Source organism: Watersipora subatra, chromosome 2 (genome assembly GCF_963576615.1).
Source record: "Watersipora subatra chromosome 2, tzWatSuba1.1, whole genome shotgun sequence".
Lineage (NCBI taxonomy): Eukaryota > Metazoa > Bryozoa > Gymnolaemata > Cheilostomatida > Watersiporidae > Watersipora > Watersipora subatra.
Window position 1 is genome coordinate 28,370,915 of NC_088709.1, and position 23,454 is coordinate 28,394,368.

Sequence of the window (23,454 nt, forward strand, 5' to 3'; positions counted from 1 at the left end):
GTTATAGCAATTAAAATTTAGCAATGAAAAATCCGCACAATATTGGATTTGATCTCGGGATCTCCACATCTAGAGGCAGCAAACTTCACCGTTAAGCTACACAGAATACAGTGGATTCATTGGGCAAATAGTCATTACATTGGTTAAAATACTCACGCTTAAAGCGCTTGCTTGGAGTTAATAACTAGCGCTGTTGACCAGTATGCGTAACGATTGTTAATCTGGCCCAATCTGGTTAATCCGGGTATTGTTTTAGTAAAGATCTAGCTTTCCATGTAAATTACTCAAATTCACTAGGTCATTAGTCTATTACCCGTGCAACGCCGAACATTCGACTATTATATATATATATATACTAGCTGTGCCACCCGGCGTTGCCCATGTAATAGAAGAGTCTTTTAACAGAAAATTGATATATTCGGTTAGGGTTCCAATAAGGTTAGGCTTCCAATGACAGTGAGAATTCCATGAATTTCCATGAAATTCCATGAATTTGAGTCTTTATTGTTGTCAAGCTCAGCTGTTCTAATAATAGCTATAGCCGGATTTCCAACAGACAGACAGAATTCCAACACATGGACTTTGAGAAATATATATATAGATATATATATAAACAAATGTTCAACTGTTGTCGTATGCCCAGTTCATAGCGATTGGTTAAAATACGCCCGCGTGCAGTCCAGAGCGCAGTGTAAGAGTATGTGCAATGATTATATGTACCATGATTTCAAAGGGTGGCAAGGTGGCTGCATAGTTTAGTGGCAGTGCGTTTGGCTTTACATCCATGCATAAGAATGTATGTGTTTGATTCTATCGGGGTGCAATCGTTTTTGCAAGCTCAAGTTACTCAAATTCATTATGTAAACAAATTTAGCCCACGGCAACTAAATTACCTGCCATTATAACAATTATAGCCAGTTATAATTATAGATTATTATAAATTTTGAAAGAATGTACAGCATAAGAAGCAAGAATAGTTTTTCAACAATCTGTTTTAGCTATGCCTTGAGCTTTCGAATATTTGAATGCATGGTCCGTACACACAGAAAAATAAACAAATACATTTCCTTTAAAAGTTAGAATGAAAAATGATGTATATGCTGATGAAAAATAATTTTTTGGGCAAAAATCCTTTTATTACCCGTGCAACGCCGGACATTCAACTAGTACTTGATAAAGGCAATTTGAGTAATACTTGAGTGAAAAGAGATTTTTCCTATAATTTCACCTCTCTTAGCTAGAGTGTTTCATTTCCCGTAAATCTTTCATTGTAGGGTATATATTACAATCAATTTTAAAAATCCCATTAGGATTTATAATCGGGGAAAACGGTATGTATGTACTGGCGAATTTGAATTCTTCCAATCAAAAGGTATATGGGTTTGATGACGTAAATAGGATAAAAAATAACTCACAAACTAAAAACTTAAAACTACTCGAAAGCTTTCTGAGTAAATGTTGTCAACTCAAATATTTAAAAACAGAAACTGCGAGTTGACGAATTAAAAGCGAAGGACATTTACGAAGGAACATTCAGTAAAGAAACGTGTTAAATGGGACAGTAAATAATCTTAGGCGAGTTCCAAAATCTTCTATGATTGTTTTTTTCTTTTCTATAGAACTATACATGATAATAGATTAATGAACGCTTGTTACATTTTTTGTACGTTCCGTCGCTTGAATGCGTTTCATCATCGTTACTTTTCGAAGGGTTTAATGTTTTCAAATCAGATTGAATATAATAATCCTATCATGCTCGTGTGAGTGAATGTGTGAGTTAGTTCGTCCTAGGAGTCGGTGGTTAACGACAAATAAATTACCAAGGTTACATAAACCTTTCGTTGGTTGGGTTGCTGCCAAGAACAGACTTGATACATATACTTAAAAGATCAAAATGAATGAGCTAATTGAACAAGTTCATCGTAAATTGCCTTCCGTAAGTATATACTAGCAATATTCGCAGCGATACTTACACTAAATTTATCATAGGTGTGGCTAAACCTTTCGCTGTTCTTCTCTTGTATTATCAAATAGTACGCACTGTTCAACTAATGCGTAAAGGAATATAAGAAGTTTGTTGTTGAATATATTTATACTAAGTTTGTATAAAGATGCAAGTTGTATCTAAGATGCATGATAGTGGTGTGCAAACAGTTTGCTAGAGCTTTACAAAAGGAAATATATTAAAAAGAGATCACTTGGGTCTATATTACCTATCGTTGTTTGGTTATCGATGAAAGGAAATTTTTAACATCTGTTGTTGCATGTTCCTTTGTGGGACCAAATCGTGTGTTATGTGATGTTTTTAATAATGTAGTTAACAATTCCTCCGAATCATTGATTCAAATCCATGGTAAATCATGTTACGAGCAAAAAGTTTGTAATTACACTCCATACGTTTGAATATAAATGCAATGCAAGGCAAATTAGCAGGATTACCTGTCTATAATGCAGATCAAAACCATTTATTAGCAATACAACTTTTTAAAATTCTAGTTACCCTAGACATGTTATAAAGTTGGCATTGTGTTTTCTCTGTAAAAGGTGATCATGTAATTTTATCCATATTTCTACCCTTCTAAATATAAAGCTGACAAGCAAGCTAGAGTCACAAGATGGTAACATTTTCCATTATTCATGCGTAATAGGCGTTGGATTAAGTAAATAGTTAACTAGCTGCAGAGAACTTTAAGACTTATTATGCATTCAAGTACCTTAATGCCGGATATACTGCTTCATTCTTGGTTCCTAGCTATATTGATGAACACTACCCCTTATCAAGTAACTACCGTTATCTTATTACTGACGATTGTTCAATTGATTGAGCATTGCTATACAGTTTTACATTATAGCCTACTTTGGTGTTGTGGAAACAAGTATCCCTTTCCGTAGGATTAGGAAAGTCCTAATTCTTGGGATTAGGACTTACGATATGTTCGTCGCATTTAATACAAAGGAATGCTAAAAATACAATAAATAGGTTAAACTTGTTTATGAAAGCTACACTTCAAAGATAAACATGACAATTATTTAAATGATGGCGTCAAGATTTTTCCAAAGACTGCCCTCATTTTAGCTTGTGCCTGCTATTTCAAAAATCCCCAGTACTATAAAGCAATTTATTAACAAAGTTATTTACTTCATAATTTTTTGAAAGTTTCTTTATTAAAATCATTTTTATTTGGGATATTGCTTCTTTTTTTGTAGTTCATAAATTGTATCCGTTATTTTATTTCGATCTTGCATCAAGTGTGTAATGAAAGAAAGCCTAAATGCTGTTTTTTCTATTTTGGTCAATTAGCGGCATCCTTTTTCATGTCACAGGCAACAACCCGCTTAATTACACTATTCTGGCATGCAATAACGGATTATCAAAAATGCACTATTTGAAATCCTAGTTACAATGATTTGATCAACTAATAGCCCTGTTTTCATCACAGGTCCTCAGCGTCATTCTTAGGACTTTAACAAATAACTCGCTAGCTATGTTGCAATTCATTAGCTAGCAAACGCCGCATACTTTGATGGCAGGTCATAGCGCTTTGGTTCAGACGAGCTCTGCTCAATTATCATTGTGCAATTCAAGTTTTCATGACTCAATAAGTTCATCTTTAGGCACATTTTAAAATGTCAATTAAACATTTACATATTGTTTTTTTCTCAGTAATGGTGTTTAGATCTTAGCACAAATAGGTGCCGGTTTGTGCTAAGATTTTGACTTCTTTCTTATCGGTGACAGCCTGTGGTCACTTAATAATAGCACACTCTGTTTAGAGATTTCTAGGCACGCTACCGCCGTTGCGTAAACAAAATAACCTTGTATAGAATACAAAATAGTGTCCACATTTCTAGGTTCTTCTCCATATCCTGCATCTCTTATCAAATGTTTACGATTGCGTGTAACTTTTGATTTGAAAAACCTTATTGAACTCATTGGTGGTCATGATGCATTCTATATTGAGCATATCTTGGTTATCTGAATTACTTGCAGAACCCTTGTATAATTGCTGTCAATTAAATGCGTTATTAATTAACACTTGCCACCCACTTTGTTTTCCATTCCTAATTATTGTTGCAGTACTGATTTTTGAGTAGAATGGTTACACTACTCATTCTAGGCCTGTCGTGATTTGATCCCTATTCAGGTCATCTCTAGAGCCATTGTAATTGGCTATAGGTTTCGATATCATTATTGAAGATAGCTAAGGATAACATTTTCTTTGGCCATGTCTGTCACATATTAGTGAATAGCAATCCGTCCATCATAATGCTATGGTTGTTGTAGAACGTTGACATGGATAGCTTTATCAACATGTTGTGGGACCGTGACATGGACATGGGTGTTGATCGGCTGTTTTATGACCCATTCCTGCGCGAGATTGAGCTGAAGAAACAACAGGCCGAGCAGGAACGTCTTCTCGAACTACGCAAAAAACAAGCTCTACAGGTACAATAAAAATACCCAGATTTATGGTTCCCATTTTCATAATAATGTTGGGATTCATGGTTTTGTAGATCAAGAGTTATAGGAAAAAAATGTTTTCTCCATATTCGATTGAAACAGACTTTGTGTACTTTAAAAGATTCGTACTTACATGAAAGATAAATAAAATTTATTTATGGTGGATAGTCACTGTAAGTTGATTTCATTTAGTTAACAAAATTGCACTCTGGGCTCCTTTAGATTATCAAGTTTGAATAGAGTAGTACTAGAGGCTGGTCAGCTCTTGATATAGCTCTGATGCCATCACCAAACACTTGCAGACTTTCAAAAATAATGGGTAATGTTGCTGGTTACTGTACTGCAGTGTGATAATTTGCAGAGATTGACACACGTCATAATGTTCATGGTTGCGCATCACTACTAAAAACTTACATATGGTTTATGATAAACAAGCTGATGGCCCGACATGTTCTCCAACATTTGCTTGCTGTTTGTCACTCTGGCTAATGACCTCCTGTCTGTTATATCTATCATCTTGTCAGTCATTGAATCGATACTATGAAATGTGTAATTCATTATCCTTCTCTTGTTACCTCGGCTGTTGTTCTTGCCACCAGCTTGTACAGCGCTTATATAAGCACCTTTTATAACTCTGTATGCGCTGGGATGGTCTTTTGATAAGATGGGAAGTAATAATGTTTTAACGTATACATGATTTTACTATGTTACTACTTTACTTCCAAAAAATATATTTTCTACTATAACTGACACTTACATTTGCTTGATACCAAAACTGAATTTAGAGTAAGGTTAATATTGTTTGCGGTGCTCTGTGTATAATAGAGGACAGTGTCATTGACCACTTTTATTGCTTAATATTTTTGGTAACTTTTTGAGTGCATGTCATTTATTTTAAACTCGTACACTGGCAGCTGAGTGTACCTTGAGATATGGTTATGTGTAATAACTATGTGTACAGTTATTCTTAGATGTATAAAGGTGGGCAAGGGGTGCAGATGGTAGCACGCTTGGCTGGGAAGCCAAATATCTGGGTTAGATGCTAGCGGGCGACACACTATTTTTTGCAAACTTTTTACTGTGGTTTTGAACAGACAACAAAAAACGACTCCTAATATAGTAAAAAGTTTATGTATGCCATAAATACATCATAAACTTAGAAATTATCTATTGTGTGCCACTGAAATCTCAATGATAATACTCTGACTTGTTCTTCTCCTCAGGAGTCCCTGTGCTACACAATTGATGAGGAGACTGGAGAGAGGATTCCAAAGGCTTCAGTTGACCCGACTCAGCCTATGCAGGAATTTACTGAAGTCTCTGAACTCAACAAAGAGCTGGCCGAACTCGGCGAGTTGGCTGACTGGGATTATCTCAACAATGTTGAAGAAACGACTTCGGAGCTACAACAGTGCAATAATTCGGTACAACAACCGGAAGAGCCAGTCGATACGTTCAATGACATCATCATACAGACAGAAGATAAACCAAATCCTTTCTCAGGTGAAGTTTCAATTACTAGCCTTCGCTACCCTGCTGCTTGCTGCCAGGGGACAAGATAGCATTTACGTGAACCGGGATAACATCCACATGTGCTACACATCCCTTATGATAAAGTGAATATAGTGTATAATATAGATCATGATAAGTTAGACAATCTTATTATTATCATTCAGGTGTTGGCCCAATATTTAAAGTCGCCTTACTAGAGCAAAAATAGAACCTGAACAATTTAAACTTGCATGCTTTTAACACATTATTTTATTAGGTACAAAAGATAGCATTTTTGTCAACTAAGTATGGCCAAAGAAATTTTTATTAGCACAAGGTAGCCACGATCTGATTTGTAGTACGATCTGATTTGTAGCCACGATCTGATTTGTAGCAGAGATTAGATAAATAGATAATTGTGTTTAGCTTGCTTATAAAACGTTCAATTGGAAAAAATCGTATATATAATGATGTACTTCGAGAGCGCATGTGTGTGTCTCTTATTAAAAATACTAATTACAATCCTGCTTGTTGACAATCATGTTTTGTCTACCGCCCAGCTAATCTGAAATGTTTTTCCGTAGACTTGGATCTATGGCCAACTGAGATCACCATGATGTCTGACCCAGCACATGACTCTCTGTCAGATCTAGGGATGCCAGCTGCCTCCAATGAGCTGGATATGGGCTTTGTCGATCAGCTATGGCAACCAGAACAGAATGTCTCCTCTCCTTCAGGTTGCTTATCCCACTACTTCCATCAGAGTCTGGTTGATTTACCTATCGGTTGACTGATTACAAGCTTTTTGATCGTATGCTTATTGCAGTAACTGCATCTGATATCACGTACTTTGACTTCACATTTCTGTTACCACTCAGCTTTTCGCTACACATTCAGCTCTCACATTTTTTTGTTAAGACGCTAGTTCGCATTGGCCAATCACCATTTCAAGGGGAAAATTTAAAAGCAGCCATGGGATGTTTTTGGCAATGTTTCTGTTTTTTTAAATATTAATGTAGAGTATTGAATGGTCTAGGTAAGGCTGTTGATAGGCCAACTTGAGGGTTTTAAACACATATGTACATTCTTACACGCAAACTATCCACTGTCCTTTCCATGGAATTTTATCTTTTCTACTAGCTGTCTCTTTGATGCGCATAAATTACACATGTCAATATGTCAATTGGTATCCTAGAAACAATATCTTCAGTCTTGTTCAAACACAACATTATTGACTATTTAATACTGAGTAATGTTTGCCACGTTTAGAGAATATGGTTACACATAGCTTCCATGTGAGGGATGGCCGTGTTTAAGTTATAGGTATGATATAATGGATTGACAAAACTTCTGGTATATCTTATCAATTCTTCGATGATAAGGAGCAATGCTTGAAATCTTGACTTAGCTAGAGAGCAAAAAAGATGGAGCATTTCTTTACGGATGTTTGCAGGGGTTTATAATGGCTACACCAGGGATATGAAGGGCAACGCTCAATACAATGCATACGGTGATGTTGACACAGCAAGAGACCTATACAATACATCTGTACCACCTGCCAACAGCTATTACTCAAATGAACCATACGTGGCGGACTCAACGGTAGGTGTTTAGCTAGAGGTTAATACCACTTTCAGTGCACTCGAGGCCTCGAGAACTACCAGAACCCTGGCTGAGACACTAATCAGTAAAACCTTAGAGTGGCAGTCACTAATATAAGTCGGGTCGAAGACAGAGTTTGTCTTATAATTCTTAGGCTTTCTGAACGAATATGTCTTTCATTGTTTTTTCCCAACAACGTATTATCTCTCGTAATATCTCTGTCAGATTTCGGGCTATGTCGCAATCGTCTAAGGTAAAGACGCCACAATTGTAATGTAGTGGTCGATGTAATTTATTGAAAGCTTTTAGTTATGAAGCAATATGTTTAAATTTGTACACAAGATTTGTGTCTGTTTTTGTGTATTTGAATTTGGAAAAAAATCTTTTTAGCGTACCATGTCAAAGTTTGTACGTTTATTGAGTATTTTACTACTTTTTTGCGTGAATAGAGTAATATTCTCGGTTCCTGTTATGTATCATTTCCTGGTAACTACAAACCAACAGGTTCTTTGTGCATCATGCTATTTGTTTTGTATTTTGTTTTTGCATCATGCTATTTGTATAACTGCGTTTCTAAATTTTTAACCCCAATTTTAATAGTTGAAAGTTTCTTAAAATATCTGTAAGATATTAAGAATGTTAGGACTATTTAGTTCTTACTAGTTCATTATTTTCTCTCTGTAGGGTTTGTTCTGATATACGCTTGAGAGTTTTAACAGATCTGTTGCGATCAGGAAATATTGTTGGAAATGCGGAAAAAGCTGTTTAACGTCACAAGCCTTATGTATCAGATGCTGTAATCTGAGCCTGCCTTGTAAACGAGCCTTGGGGATGGCCAAACTGAAAAGCTGCCTTTTTATCACTAAATCAGTGACTTACTAGCAAAGGTCGCTGCACTTTCACTCCAATTGTCCTAATAAACTTCCTCGTGTTTGGTCGACTTCATCGGCCCAAATTATGTGGCTCGCTGTCATCTATATAATAAACTCATTTAAATATTGAAGTTAATTTTACCAAGATTACTTACTGTATATTAAAAATTAAATTTCTCATGTATCAAAAGTGCATGATTGCCGCTTTTGTTTTCAGTTTCTGAATGTCTGGTGAAGGTCACATCACGATTCTTTCTAACCAATATTGCAAATATCAACAACACGTTGATTTAAAAATTAATCTATCACCTAATTTTATTTTAAGCGACTAAATTTTTAAAAATTGAAGATTTAATAAAACTAAAAAATTTTATTTTAAGAAAGTTACCTTTGAATGGTGTATTTTTGAGGCTTAAGTATCAGAGCAAAAATTATACTGACGACATTCAAAGTAAACTTGGTGTTTTTACGGACTTTTTTTATTTAAATATTATTTGTATTCATCGTGTGGCCCGTGAGCTAGCTCACGGGATTGTGTTAATTCACTTCCTTGCACTCACTTATAGATCAACTCATTAAAATCTGTGGCAGGCAGTACTCAGGGTCCACCCAGCGTTTTCTTTCACTCTGCCTATTGACTGAACTAAATAATTGATTCGGCTGGTGAGCTATTATTTTCTTAACAATCCAGATACGGATTATGTTTTTATCAAACAAAAGACACCTGCGTAAGCGGCAGCGTATCAGATGCCCTGACTAATACTCCTATTACACTCGTGTCAATATTACGTAAAAGCATAAATGACCTCTGTGAGTCATTGTCTACGAAAGACCTTTTGCAGAGGTATACATGTAAGTGAGCGTATCAGGAAAACGCTTCAGGAAAACAAGGCTTTTGTGATTTCTTAGCGCTTTTCTTGCAGCTTGTACAAAAAATTATCATTTTTGTTGTAAGAAAATCAGCGCAGGATTTGTAAAGCGATGGACAATAACAATCACTGGATCAAAATCCTCCAGCTTGTTTTAATAATTCCTTGACAAAGCGTATAAATCATATTAATAATGGATTAGTGGTGTTGCTATCATATTCTAGTAGAACTGTCTCTTTCGATTTGTATGACCAAAGTTCTGGTAATTCCTTTACATTTAAACTTGAGAGGTCTGTCCATTGTCTGTCCTTTCCGTATCACGCCTGACATGTGACACATTTTATATATTGCTTGAGTTATTGATTCAAGGGCAATGTAGAGAAGGCAAGCTCTGGGCTAGGCCTGTGAAAAAGCGAAATCGGTTGGCATCTGGCAAAAGTATGCTATTGTTAGCTAGCTGATTAACTCACTATTGTATCAAATGTAGATTTTATATCCCTTGTTGATGGTTTGTTTACTTCATTCCTTAGAAGCTGGTTATTTGTGTTAAAACTGGAGATAATCAACTGACAGTTTTGGCAAAAGTTTTAGAGCTAGCTTGCTTTCATCACCTTCTGGGCAATCGCAAACATGTGCTATTAGTTAAACTGGGGAGGCAAGAAAATCAGTTATAAAAGGAGCTAATTACATTCTTGCCAGATTTAATCTTTAACATGCACGACACGCTTAGTTGTATAAGAGCGATTTTTTTAAAAACCGCTCTCGCTTTCCGCGCATATGCTTTCTGATAACGCATTTCGATATGCTGATAATAGGATTTTCTTTAAAAATTCCTTGTGTTTTTATCATATAACAGAAATCATAATATTATATATAATATTATCTATTATATTATATATGGTATATAATATTATAAATAATAATATATATATATACAATATAATATATTTTATATAGTATAATATAATGAAAATAAAAAGGCAGATGACCTCCGCTGAAAACATTTTGACCTACATAGAATTGGCTTTCGGAACGCAACAAATTTTTCACATTCTTGAAGGATTTGTAAATTCAATGGGAACGGAGGCAGAATATTCATGACGCAACTGATAATTTATAAATAAGGTTTAAGGCTATTAATTCGCAAACAACGGTTGTGCAATCCTTGTAGCATATATCATTGATCTCTGAAGCCTGCCACCTTCCCTGTTAGGCCTCCAGTTTGTTGTTAGTACATACTGGCGATATGAGTATTGTTTGTCATGTTCCCAGGTTGGTGAACCTGTGCTGTTCTAGCTGTGCTGGTATTACGGCATAAAAACTATTTTAACCCAGTTCCTTCATTTGTTTGTACATGTATTTGCAAGTCTAATCAGTTGAAGGTTGTTTTGTATGTTTCTGGGCAATTAGCAAATTTAGATATTTTTTCTGTTGCCGATTAAAAATGCTTAAATATTCGTTCTTCGATACAGTCGATAAAAATTTGGTGGGTTTTTGCTTTATCCAGTTGTGATCGTTTTGTCAAGTTTAAATTTATAAATTTAATTCAGCGTTATTTTGTGTTTTTGTTATTTTTTTATGATGACCGGATTTTAGTGAATACTAGTGTATGTGTGTTAGTGACATCAACCAGTGATTGTTTAACTTATTAGTAAACATTGGAATTTCATCATCTGCCTAGTAATAAGGAAAATGAAACGGTTTACATGGCATGGCGTTTACAAATTTATAAATTTTTGAAAGTATTTTGAAAGCATTGTGTATGATCAAGAGTTTAATCAAGGCTGTACTTGTAGAGCACAATTGGCGCTGGCTGTAGATGTTGATACGCTTGATTGTACATGCCTGCGTTTGTTGTCTCATATCTCTTCTTTTTGCTGTCCATTCATGCGTAAATGCCATGTAACACACACATCGTTAAATCAACTATCAATTTAAACGTCACAACTGGATATTTCAATGATGTTCTTTAATTCAACTGCCAAGTTGGAGTTATATCCGAAAGCAAGCTTTATATTGGAAGAACAAGGTTTATTGATTTGGTACTTGGACGTTTCCGCAGATGTTCTGCCTTACCAGAAATTCTGTTGTTTCTGGGCAGGCTTGTAAATTTATCACTTACCTTCATTGATTCTCTTGCTTTGCAGTTCGTCGGCGATCGCTGTGACAGTTCTTTCTCTAAACAGTCGTTCAGTGAAGACGTCAAACCCTACTTCCTGTTCAATCAAGGGGAGGGCTCGTCACAAAACAATGGAAACGGCAGCTCATCGAGTTCTGGATATTCTGGCAGTGAGAATGGTGACAGTGCTGGCATGAGTAAGGTTAGTCGGTTAGATTGGTAAATATCACACAAGTCTTTGGTCAACTGTTTGCTAGTGTGAAAAGGTTCATTTAGGTACAATTACAAAGGTTTTATACAGTGATAGCGTGCAACGCACCTCCATATTGCGATGCTATCATGGAAACAGTTGTGTCGCTCTCAATCAGCCATGCCTGTTTAGAAGTGAAGCACCCATGCGATGCACCATCTTTGTTCATGGAAACGACCTTAGCGACCAACAGCATCGTGCTTGCGCATGTCTTGCTTTCCTTTTACTTCATGTGCAGAAGTTTTTGTTGTTGAAACGCTCTAATCTAATTGTCCGACCATCGCTCTACTATAGGACCATATGGAAACACATTTACTTGTCGGCCGAGCATAGTGCTTCGACACTGGCACACCCATGTGTCGCTACACTATCGCTGCATGGGCAGTTGATGAATATAAACTGAGTATCGATATGGTAGGCACTACCCCATATGGTAGGATTATAAACCATGTCAGTAATTCAAGAAAAGTACCCATTATTAGCACCATCGATCATTTGGGCAATTCTTATTAGAATGGTTGCTTTTGGAAATATAAAGTATCTCTGAATAACTCTATGAAAAGAAAAGACAAAGGGATGGCCACATGACAACTGAATATACGTCTTTACCTCTGGAAGCTCCAAAAAGGAGCTACTGCCAACTGCTGTTGAAATTGAACAGCTTAGAATATAATGTTCGATTAGTTGTCTTGAATTGGGTTGGATATTGTATTGTTAGTAAACGGAACCATCACTGTGTCGCTTCATTAACCATTTGTTCTGCTTTTCATATCACTGAACACGGAATCACATACAAAGAAAAACAAAGAATAGCAGTGATGTCTTACTTTCCACTGGATTATTCCTAGAAAAGCAGATTTATCATCGCTTTTTGTTTCAGTATCATTTGTTATTTGTCGAGAAAGCTTTTCAGTTCAAATTGATATGAAAACTTACAGTAAACTAAGTTTGTTTCAGTCGAAATAAGGCCTCTTCAAAATAACATTTTGTCATTGGAAGGATATACTTATTACCTGGCAGTAAAATCGTCGATGTGCTTTTTGCTTCTGTGCACAGCAAGGTCTGCTCTCTTGCACCCATGAAAAAGTGTTTTATGATCGCTGCCTGGCAGTGTCACCACTTGTTGACTCGTCATTAGTGAAAACATAGTATTTTCTATTCATCTGCATTTGTAATCTTATTGAATAATTTGTGTGTTATTTGGTGGGGTACCTGAGCAACCATCTTCTACAACAGCCAGCCAGAACTGTTTCTTGTAAGCTTGTAACTACAAGCTTTTAGCAAGTTTGATGCAGGGGAAATAACTCCATGAACTATTCAGTAGTACTGAGCTATTCAGTAGTAAGCTGAGTAGTACTGCTGATGGAGTATAACATTCTGTTGTATTTTGTTTGCTTGATACTATAATAGTCATTGATCTTAAATTCACAGATATGTCAGTCTCGGCAGGCAAGCGTGTGGTATGCTTCAAATTAATTGTTAAATAATTACTCCAAGTTGTTGAAGATGGGATGAGTTCTCTTAACCGCTGGTAATAGAAGGAGGCCAAGTTGATACTATAATTAGCCTTCTTGCGCGTCATCTCTTGCATAAGTCCATAAATGTATCTATGGCAATATCATTCCTTATATTTGAGTTATTCTAAAACCTGTTAATGCGTTTGCATGGGATGTTGTTATTGTCTCATCTCCTGCGGAATATCTTGAACTCCCTGCAGAGCATATTGTCTGATAGCCATATTCACAGAACTGCACTTGTGTTGGTGTTGTATTCTGGATCTACTCTTCCATTAAAGACCAAATTCAGTCTTTAAGAAATATTAGTGTTTTACTGATATGCTACTAATACCTCTAGAGGTGTTCTACAAGGCATTGGTACTACTAGTGTTCCCATATGATACTAATACCACTAGAAAGGTTCTACAAGACATTGGTACTACTGGTGTTCCCATATGATACTAATACCACTAGAAAGGTTCTACAAGGCATTGGTACTACTAGTGTTCCCATATGATATTAATACCACTAGAGTGGTCCTACAAAGCGCTAGCGCTACTGGAGTGTTCCCATATATGCTACCAGTGCTAGAGTAATCCATATAACACAAGTGTTTTTATACAATGTCAGTATAGCTGTCAAATTGATAAATCAGTTCTCAAAACTGGCTCTTAACGTTCAGCACTCATTCGCTTCCGTTAATTTTCCTCATTTTCCTCTTTTTATTTGAGGAATTCCTGTAACGTGTAATTCCCAATGTATACTTAATTAAAATAGGCAGAGCAGGAGAGGGAGCGCAGGAGCAAATGCCGAGATGAACAGAAGTGCAGGGAACTAGGAGTTCCTTTCAGTGTTGACATGATTACAAACCATCCGGTTGAGGAGTTCAATTCTCTCCTCCGCAAGCACATGCTCACAGATGAACAACTGACAGTTATTAAGGACATCAGGAGGAGAGGCAAGAATAAGGTAGATGAAGCGTTAAGCTTTGCGCACTCCGTACTTGGGCACTGGATACGTATAAACAATGCAGTCAGTCGCTGTTTTTTCAACCGACAAGCCACTAATTTTAGCAAATAAAACAATGTTTGCATTTGCTCTGCTGCTTTTAAATACCTGGAATATAATCGTTTAAGAAGTGTTCAATAGTAATCACAATGTTAAACATGTTTTATCATTTCACCGTCGCTAGTTGTTTGGCTGCCTTAACTTTCGACAATTAGGATCGTTGTGTAATGGCCGAATGCTGACGCCAAACGGCTTCAGCAAGGCTGTCAAACTTGATAAGCTTCTTACGTGATGGATGTTTACATTCCTACATAATATTGAACGATATATGACAAAAGGTCTCATATAATTTTTTAACTATCAATTGGTCCTTCAGTTTAAAGTAGGCGTGTGGCGGTATCCTAAGCATATGCATTCTTAGTTGGAAATCTGATAACTCAATATGCTCGCTTGTACGCGTGATCTGCTTGAGGTTGCGTGAATCACGGCACTTTTTGAGTCATATTTTAATTAGCAAAGGAAAATGACTGGTATCTGCTTTGTTAAGCTGCGAATACTCTCTCCAACACATTTGTCTCCGTGTGTTTAGGCAGTCCACCTTCTCTTACTCATCGGGTGATGTTTTGCCAGCTCATCCCTTTGACTATCTTTGGTCTTGCTTTACGCATGTGAATCAGCACACAGCAGCAAGGTTCACAGAAATAGTCACAGATTGAGTCAGTCTGAATGGTTTAAATCCTAACTCTGTGATGGGGGGTTGGGGGGGAAATAGTGTCAGTCGCCGGTACACTTGTAGTCACTCTCTACTACCTAAGGGTGGTCAGCAATCATTACAATAGGAGAGAACCTTATCTATATGCTAGTAATTTAGGCATCCCGTGCTGGAGACTTATTTGTCACGTGTGCTGCCATTGAAATACACGCATTGCACCATCCATCTGCAGACCATCATGCTTTGCGTAGCTGATTAGTTTGTTTTGCTCTTCTCTAAAGCTGAGTTATCATCAGTAAGTTTCAAATATTTGCATCACGTTATGGGGTGACTGGGTAGAACATGGGTGCAGATTACTGCGTTATGTTCACACAACGGTGAAATGACATTTTCTGCAAGTTGCTTGCATCGTGTAACTTCAGTGTATTGCGCATTAGAAACCTTGATACTAGCTACAGAAAGTTTGCGTTATTCAGAAAAGTACCAATTACCACAGGTTGGTTGCACTCGGCTGTTACATTATTTTGGTTCCCATTGCAGGTTGCAGCACAGAACTGCAGAAAGAAAAAACTAAATGAATTAACTGGGCTAGAAGTTGAGATCCGCGATTTAAAAAGGAAGAGGGCTGATTTGGTGAGAGATAAGGTGTGTATATTATTTGTTATTGAACGTCCTCAATACTCGAATACGGTTTCTAGTTGCAAGTCAAGTTGGGAAATAGGAAGTCCAAAACTAGTACAAAACATGGCCTTTGGTGCTGTTTAGTGGCCTTCACATAGCAATCTGTTTTACCAAGTTGGAGAGTTTAGAACATGCAGAAGGCTTGTGTACTCTATTTTTATAGCATCAAGGTTGGTTCAAATTCAGCCATTTTACCTTTTCAAGTCTCTAGCTACAAAACTCAAGTGCAAACAGTAAATTGTAAGCGTGCAAAACTAACCTGACTTGTGATAATCGCCAATAATGCGTCTGCCCGGGTTAAACCATGGCTAGAAAAGCCGGTGTTGCGGGACACTGAAGTGCAATGACGGTTTTGATGTATTCAGATGTTTTCTTCACAATATTATATAAGGTCAGTATGTTCTGACAATACCCACGTTGGTGATGTCTTATCTTATCTGATGCAGTTTAATGTTTAGGGCTTAGCTCAGTTATGTATTTGCTATTGCTATCAGTTGCAAAAGGATTCTAAGCAATGGCAAGCTCTTCACTTTTAGTTACATTTGAAACAAAAAAAAACAGTCAATGAGACGCACGCGATGTAAGACATTTGCGAACAAGTGCCAATGTGCTGGTGCTTATGTCAAGGTCATCAAAAGCATCAGTCACTGATTCCCAGGCATTAAACTTTCCTGTAATATTCAATTGACCAACAAAACAGATTATATTGGCTTTTTAGTTGGCACACGTTATGGTATTCCAACAACTCAAAGGCTATTGTACTTATTAGTATATTTATAAAAGGTTACGCCCAGCATTTTACAAAGGATTCTTTTAAAAATGTTGCATTAGTGGTTCTCCTAGTATAAATTCACCTTTAATATGCCACCTTCTCTACAACGTCGTAAATAATAAGATTTCAAAATCTTATTATTCAAAATCTCAAAAGCTCCTAAATTTAGTATTTTCCAATACTATGTTCATGCAAACTAACCAAATTAGAGCCTCCATATAATATTAATCTATGTTTAGTATGAATAGTGTCGGCAGAGCAGTCTTAAGGCGTGGTCACACGAGCGCCGAACCGAACTAAATGACGCAAAACGACGTCGCTCTCAGCTGTAAAAAGTTCGGCCGAGGACATTTCTGGCCGAAACGAACCATTTCGGTGCTGCTCGAAATTTCGTGGCCAAACCCTTGCTCTTATTGGCTGGTTAAAATTCTAGAATTCTAGCGAGCACGCGTCACATTTCTCCTTATGTGCGTGTGAGCAAAGTTAAAAAAGAAATGGGACGATACTTTTATTTCGTTAAATAAACAACATGAAGCAATTTATGACAAGGTTCATCCGGACTTGTGATTGTGTTGCATAAATGTAAGATGTTGCACTTAAGTTTTGCATGAATGTAAGATAATGGTTGTGATTTTCTTTTGTGTAGAATATAAGTAATGTGTCATATTCATCCTGATGAAATGTCGTTGACTGATTTATTTATGTAAAACCACAGTACTATGATAAAGACTGTTTTTGTTTGTTATGTACTCAGCATAGAAAAACATTCATATGTTAATAATAAAAAAATATAATTATGTTGATGGAAAGGGTTGGCAAAATCTTTGTATCGAGTGATTTATTTTGAGCAGCTGAACGATCTTCTGATAAATCTGCTGTGTAATTATAATTTATAATTGTTCTTCAAAGTTCTTCGTTTACAATAGAAATATTTAACTCAAATACATAAAAACTACCAATGAAACCGTGTCCTGTCTCTATACGTATGGTATCTAGGAAGCGAAGTGACTTCGGATGCCGTGTGACATGTGCCACGAACCGAACCAGCCTCCGAACTGATGTCGGTTCGGTGCTCGTGTGACCACGCCTTTACCTAACCTATTTATATTAAAGTAACTTTTGAAGTTAGCCCATGTAACAGCAGTAGTTCTGTGCCGGCTGTTATACTTGTGGCCTAGAAGGAGAGTCTGGCACTCTCCAGCACCCGGATCTACAAATGTATATATGTGAGATTAGCTCTCAAAGGATTTTTCAAGGAGTTTTTTGGATTAGTTTTAGTGTGTCTGTATGGCTTTATAAGCGTCTGCTAGCCGTTCGTTATCATGTTCTCCATCACTAGATACGCCGGTCACACAGCTTTGATTGATTAGTTCTTCTCTGCCTCTGGATACGCTTGGCTAGTGTAGGACTCTCTTTCTGCCTGTGGTTACATCAACTAGCAGGTTGCTTGCTGTGATGACACTTACTAGCAGGTGCTTGGCTGTGGTGACACCGTTTAGCAGTTTTTTGGCTGTGGTGACACCTACTAGCGGGATCCTGAACTTCTTACAAATTAAAAGAATCTCAAGTGGTGACCACTAAATTTTAAGCATACCATGAGAATGACGTAGAGCTCGGCTTATTGTGAATTTATGGCGTTACGGATCTATAACATTTTAGTTTGTCGTCTGGTATAAATTTACGTTTGCTTGTTTCCAGAAATGCAGTCGTTTGATCATAATTACAAACCAAAATGACACACTGTTGATAAAACTACTTTCTAAACCAAAGAGTAATGATGAGCATCATTTTTTTATTTTTACTTGGGCACCTTTTTACATGGGCTTTTTTTAGGAGCTACACAAAATTTTTGGTTCTCATAGCATAATCTGGCGCACACTCAAGTGGTACAGTGATATTTATAAACCTGGCCTTGTTGAGGCTCAAGGCTAAGATAGGTAGGGTATCTAATGGGATGTGTTCAGGTTTATGTAGAAAAGGCTTTTACATCTGTAATAAGTGTGGTAACAGTAGAGAGATGTTGAGCTTTTGCTCTTCTTTGGTAATTAAATTGTCATAAGTTTTCAATTGCATTCAGTCAATTGCAAAGAGTTTTGCGTAATGATAGCATGAAAAATGAACTGACAAGCTAGTGACAACGAGTGACAAGTACTTAGCCTTTTATGTACTCATCCTGCACTTGTGCCTGCATTTAAAATTTGGTGTCAAACGCTTATCTCTACTTGTCAATTTCTTTTGACGGCTTTTTACAGCCCTTCCTCCTTTGGTGGCTCAAACAACTTTGACGGTTTTGGATGAACTTTTCCTTATTGTCATTTTTAAATTAAAAATGATTTCCTTGTTTTAGGATGAGTTGAAGAGGAGCAAGTTACACCTGCGAAAGCAGCTGGATGAAACGTATGCTGAGGTCTTCCAGTCCATTAGAGACCACCTCGGGCGACCGTATGACCCCCGTTTCTACACACTTCACCTTTCAGATGATGGGGATGCACGCATCATTCCAAATAAGCTTTCCACATTTGCGATGCTCAACTACCAACAAAAGGTTTGACTCAGGACCTGCGATGATGATGTCAAGGTCATTAGAATATAAAGTATGACACTCTCAGGTTATATGCAGCGTTAGCTGCGCCAAGCAGGACACAGGTGGTTGGTGATAGTGGTGAGGTAATGACAGCGGATAAGGGCTCACAGTGTCTTATCTCATGGCTATGAAACCCACATGTGAATGTATCTACGCATAAATTATATATGTTTATGGTATGTTTTATATAGCTGCCATAGGTGACCATGTATTTGGGTTTACCCCTTTATTCCATGTTTAATATCTGAAGATTATTATAGTTGTAATATCGCTATATGCTGTATTTTTTATTCAATTTTTCTCTCATATTTTGAAAGGGTTTTACGCTAACATTGTATTTGCGTACTGTTTAATTTTACTGACTGGTTCTATATGATACCTATTTGAAGTTGTGTATAATCAACTGGTGAATTGTGTGTTAACTACATTTACCAACTGCAGTCTTGTTTCATTAAAGCATGCTGGCTGCCATTCAGTCGGAAGCTGCTGTCTGCAACAAGTGCACCAAATATCTGCACAAACATTTACCTGTAACAGATTATATTTATATTATGCTTAGAGTTTTACTAATGTTTTATATATACACAAATCAGCAATTAAAATGTTTATATTTTTTTTATTCATAATAGTTTAACCATTTGTTTAAATAAATTCTTTGTCAAAGTTACAATTTTTTTAGAGGGCTGTTTTAGTAATCAAAATTAGATTATTTGCTTCATGATTTGATCCAAAACATAATTGGATGTTACAAAAGTAGTTATATAATTGAATATAGATTGGGTGTTTGTTACAAGTGTGATATCTTTAATGGCTAACAAAACACAGCTATGAGAAGCCTTGAACCGGTAATATTAGCAATATTACCATCATGCTATAACATCACAGCGAGACAAGCTTTGCATACTAAACACATGTCAGAGATTTCATAAGTTCTGTTGCTAGCAGACAAACAACTTTTAAACTGTCTGCCAGCAACTTAAGTTTTTGTAGCTTCTTGTTTATCAATATTAAATAGTTAACCAAACAAGTCTGAGCCAGCTCTACTCGTATCAATTCGGAAAACGTAAGATAACACTTGCAAGTTGTCCGTATTGTTAATAAACAGGTTATTTGTTAAGAAGAAAACATTAATAGTTGGTAATTGATGTAATAAATATATATAAATCTCTTGTTTGTATTTTTGTTAAACCCTGCGTCCTGTTGTAGCATTAAAATTTATAGCGGTAAAAACCCACACAGCACCAGATTTGATCACAAGACCCCCAAACCTACAGGCCACAAACTCAACCATTAAGCTACATGAAATACAATGAATTCATTGGGCAAATAGTCATTAAATTGGTTAAGATACTTGCTTGCTTAGGGTTAATAACTAGCACTGTTGACCATTAAGCATAATGATTGTAAAGCTGGCCCAAAATGTTGGTATTGTTTTAGTAAAGATTTAGCTTTTCTGGTAAGTTACTCAAATTCATTAGATAATTGTTCTATCATCTGTGCAATGCCGGACATTCAGCTAATCTGTACTATAATAAGGGTTGTGTCCTCCTGTCCGAAACCACCATTGAAAGTTTGTAAAAAGAATTGCTTCATATAGGATTCACACTCGTGACGTGGTTTGGTAACAATATAACAATAGCTATATTATAATATAACAATAGCTACAATAGAATATAACAATAATCTTTGGCATGGAATATAATAATTGTGCAGATATTCTCAGTGCTCTATCGGCGCACCTGACGATCTCTCACCTGACATGCCTGACGCTCTTTCACAGCACTAGAACTGCTGGGTACTAGTGGTGGATAATTTTACAAGATCCTGTCTAATTTTCAACTGAATTTTAACAATCTAATACTCCTGGTAAAGGAGAAAAGCCAAGGTCACTCCGTAGAATAAGTATTACAATGGCAAATACTTACTTAAGGACACAAACATATGGTTAGGCATGAATTAAAACTATTCAACAGTTATGAGTCAGGTGTTACTTATATTTAGTTTACTCAGATAGTTTGAAAGATGTTTCATTTCCAAATTGAACATGTAAGTGGTGCGGCTACTTATTTGAATAGTTTGAGACATTCCTAATACATAACTTGATCTTGCTCGTATATTAGTTTGCAAGGTTGCTCAAGACAGTTTCCTTAATTGAGATTATTTGTATACTTATTTGATCCAACAAATCCGCGTGCCACCTCATTCATGATCTGTGACGACAACAAACTCATCGCTTTGTTAGCATAAAAACCATATGATCCCCTCTCCAGCAAGGAGCGTCTGAAATGTGAAGTCGTTTTTTATTGCAAGCATGCTATGGGGGACCAACCAAACGTAGTCGAATATTGCCACGTGGTCTTTGCAAAGAGGTCATTTACATAATCTGCCGTAACCTTGTGTCGGTGGTACTTTTCTCAGTAATGATGCAAAACATGTCATTAAGCTGGATTATTGGTCTCAAAGACCTGTTAGTCTTAAGGATGTTTGTATTTCAATCATCTTACAGTAAGGCATATCCTTGTACAATACACAACATAGATTACTTGATCACCAGACAGTCACATTGTTGAACCAAGAGTGGAAAGAGGAGACAAACCTAGCATGCAAGTCATCGCGAATGCTACAAAGACATTAAAAGTTAATTTTTATTTCCAGCCTGTTTGGTCCAGTTATATTTGATTATTTATTTTGGCAAGCAGGTAGAGCTTGCCAGCGGGTCACCTCTAGTATAAATTATTGCATGTTCACTGTTACTATGAAATATTTCGATCTGTATGCCAGTCTTTTGAGAGATCTACACTTGTTTATACACTACACTTGTTGAGAGATCTACACTTGTTTATAAGTGTCATTTCATTATTAATTCTTAAACTGTTTATTTGTTTTATTTTATTAAAAAAATTACGGAGCAGTGAGAAATAGAAAAAAATAGGTGTAATGAAGAACCACATGCGCAATAGCATAGCTAATCATGGCGCTAGGGTTTGGTGAAGGTAAGTGATTGGCACAGTAGTAGGCCTAGCATGTTGGTTGGTAAAGCCGAATGTTGCATGTTCCAGTCCTGTACAGTACTAATCTTTTACATTCCTGACCCCCACATCTCAACCTCCACTCACCAGTCTAACACCTTTCAAACCGTGCTTGTAACTCATCTGAGTGTTTAATCAGAATGGCTGATAAAGTTTATGCATATTAGTACGCCGGCAGTCTTGCCGTCATGATCGTGAGAGATTGACAGGTGTGCCGACAAAGCACAGAGAGTGATAGAATGTTTACAACTATTCAGATGTCCAAAGGGGGCAAGGAAGTTATATGCCCATGTGTAAGAGTGTCCCAGGTGTAAGAGTGTCCGACTGATAGGCTGAATGCAATAAGTTTGAGTCTTGTACGATGTTAGGTTGTTCCCAGCCTCCCACAATGCCTTTGGACAGATGGAAACGGCTCTTATATTAGCGCCGGCTTATGAATTGTTACTAAAAGGTCAGAAAAAAGCTTATTTCATTAAATCAGGTGTAAGTAGAGCCCCCACTACTAACAAAGGTTTTTGGTATAGGTAATGGCAACATGTCCCCCTTTCTTCCAAATGCTTCACTAGCTAAATGAAACACATTTTGTGTGAAGAAGGGCAACTTCTAATGACACTTGGCATGTAATGTACGCGTTGTAGTCTAGAAGTTTAGAGCACCTGATTTCAAGATGGTTTAGGGCTCTAGAAGCCCAATGACTCTAGAAGAAGGGCTCTAGAAGAAGGGCTCTAGAAGCCTAGGGCTCTAGAGGCCTAAGGGCTCTAGGGCTCAATTCTCAGAAAGGAAACTAGGGCTCACAGGTGGGCATCCAACATGAAATTTCTCCTGCCAGCAAATAGATTTAGGACTGTTACTAATGCATTTGAGATAATCACTGATTTTTCATGTGGCAACCCATTCTCTACAGCTGTCTTTTGTAATGTTTTTTCTGTTATTTTGTAGTTTTGATGAGAAGCGCTTGGTCAATGCAAGAGTCAACTAAATGTGCTGTCATGTTTTGGTGGAGTTGTAAATTTATCCTCTCAGCATTGTCAGACATGGCAGATGCTAACCTAAACCATTTATACTTGATCATTGTTGATCGTATTACAACTGTGAGATCGAATGTCAATAGCAGCGATTCGATTCATCAGTCTTCAAGCAGACCTTTATTATAAGTACGTCTGCACTCAGACCACTGAACCAATTGTATGGCAACTAATTAATCACTTGCTAATTCCAACAATCCTATGCTGAGGAACTCAGAGACAAGTCAACTTGATTTCAAGTGATCATCCTGGTCTCTAACTGAACACAATCAGGAGTTTATCACTACTTAACACAATAATTCTACTACTTTCTTATTTTAGTTTTTATTTTATTTAAGCTGCAGTTATATTAAGCCTGAAAATTTTATTTATACTTTTGAAAAAATCATTAACATCAGATAATGGTCTAGTAAACTAGTTGTATGTATGGCATTTACACAGCTAAGTCTAATACAAGAATTAGTTTACAACCAAATAAATAA

General features: G+C 36.7%; 2 protein-coding genes across 2 annotated transcripts in view; both read left to right on the forward strand.

Moving 5' to 3' along the window:
• The first annotated feature begins 1,778 nt into the window (after window positions 1-1,778).
• LOC137387209 (nuclear factor erythroid 2-related factor 2-like) lies at window positions 1,779-19,711 on the forward strand. Its single transcript, XM_068073547.1, has 9 exons — window positions 1,779-1,936; window positions 4,286-4,447; window positions 5,686-5,965; window positions 6,538-6,690; window positions 7,407-7,555; window positions 11,444-11,617; window positions 13,939-14,130; window positions 15,422-15,526; window positions 18,682-19,711. Exons 1-9 carry the CDS (start codon window positions 1,895-1,897, stop codon window positions 18,883-18,885), a joined length of 1,461 nt encoding a protein of 486 aa, XP_067929648.1. The 5' UTR covers window positions 1,779-1,894; the 3' UTR covers window positions 18,886-19,711.
• Window positions 19,712-21,889: 2,178 nt separating this feature from the next.
• LOC137388103 (uncharacterized) overlaps window positions 21,890-23,454 on the forward strand; it is a 55,729-nt gene continuing 54,164 nt past the window's right edge. Inside the window, exon 1 of the mRNA XM_068074615.1 lies at window positions 21,890-21,911. Within this exon, the coding sequence (XP_067930716.1) occupies window positions 21,890-21,911 (22 nt within the window). The remainder of the gene's footprint in view (window positions 21,912-23,454) is intronic.

Excerpts from the sequence above, each read along its gene's own strand:
- LOC137387209 (XM_068073547.1), top strand. The coding sequence starts at position 1,895 with ATGAATGAGCTAATTGAACAAGTTCATCGTAAATTGCCTTCC. Across the intron at positions 4,448-5,685 it reads GCAAAAAACAAGCTCTACAG|GAGTCCCTGTGCTACACAAT; the intron begins GTACAATAAAAA and ends TCTTCTCCTCAG. Across the intron at positions 7,556-11,443 it reads CATACGTGGCGGACTCAACG|TTCGTCGGCGATCGCTGTGA; the intron begins GTAGGTGTTTAG and ends CTTGCTTTGCAG.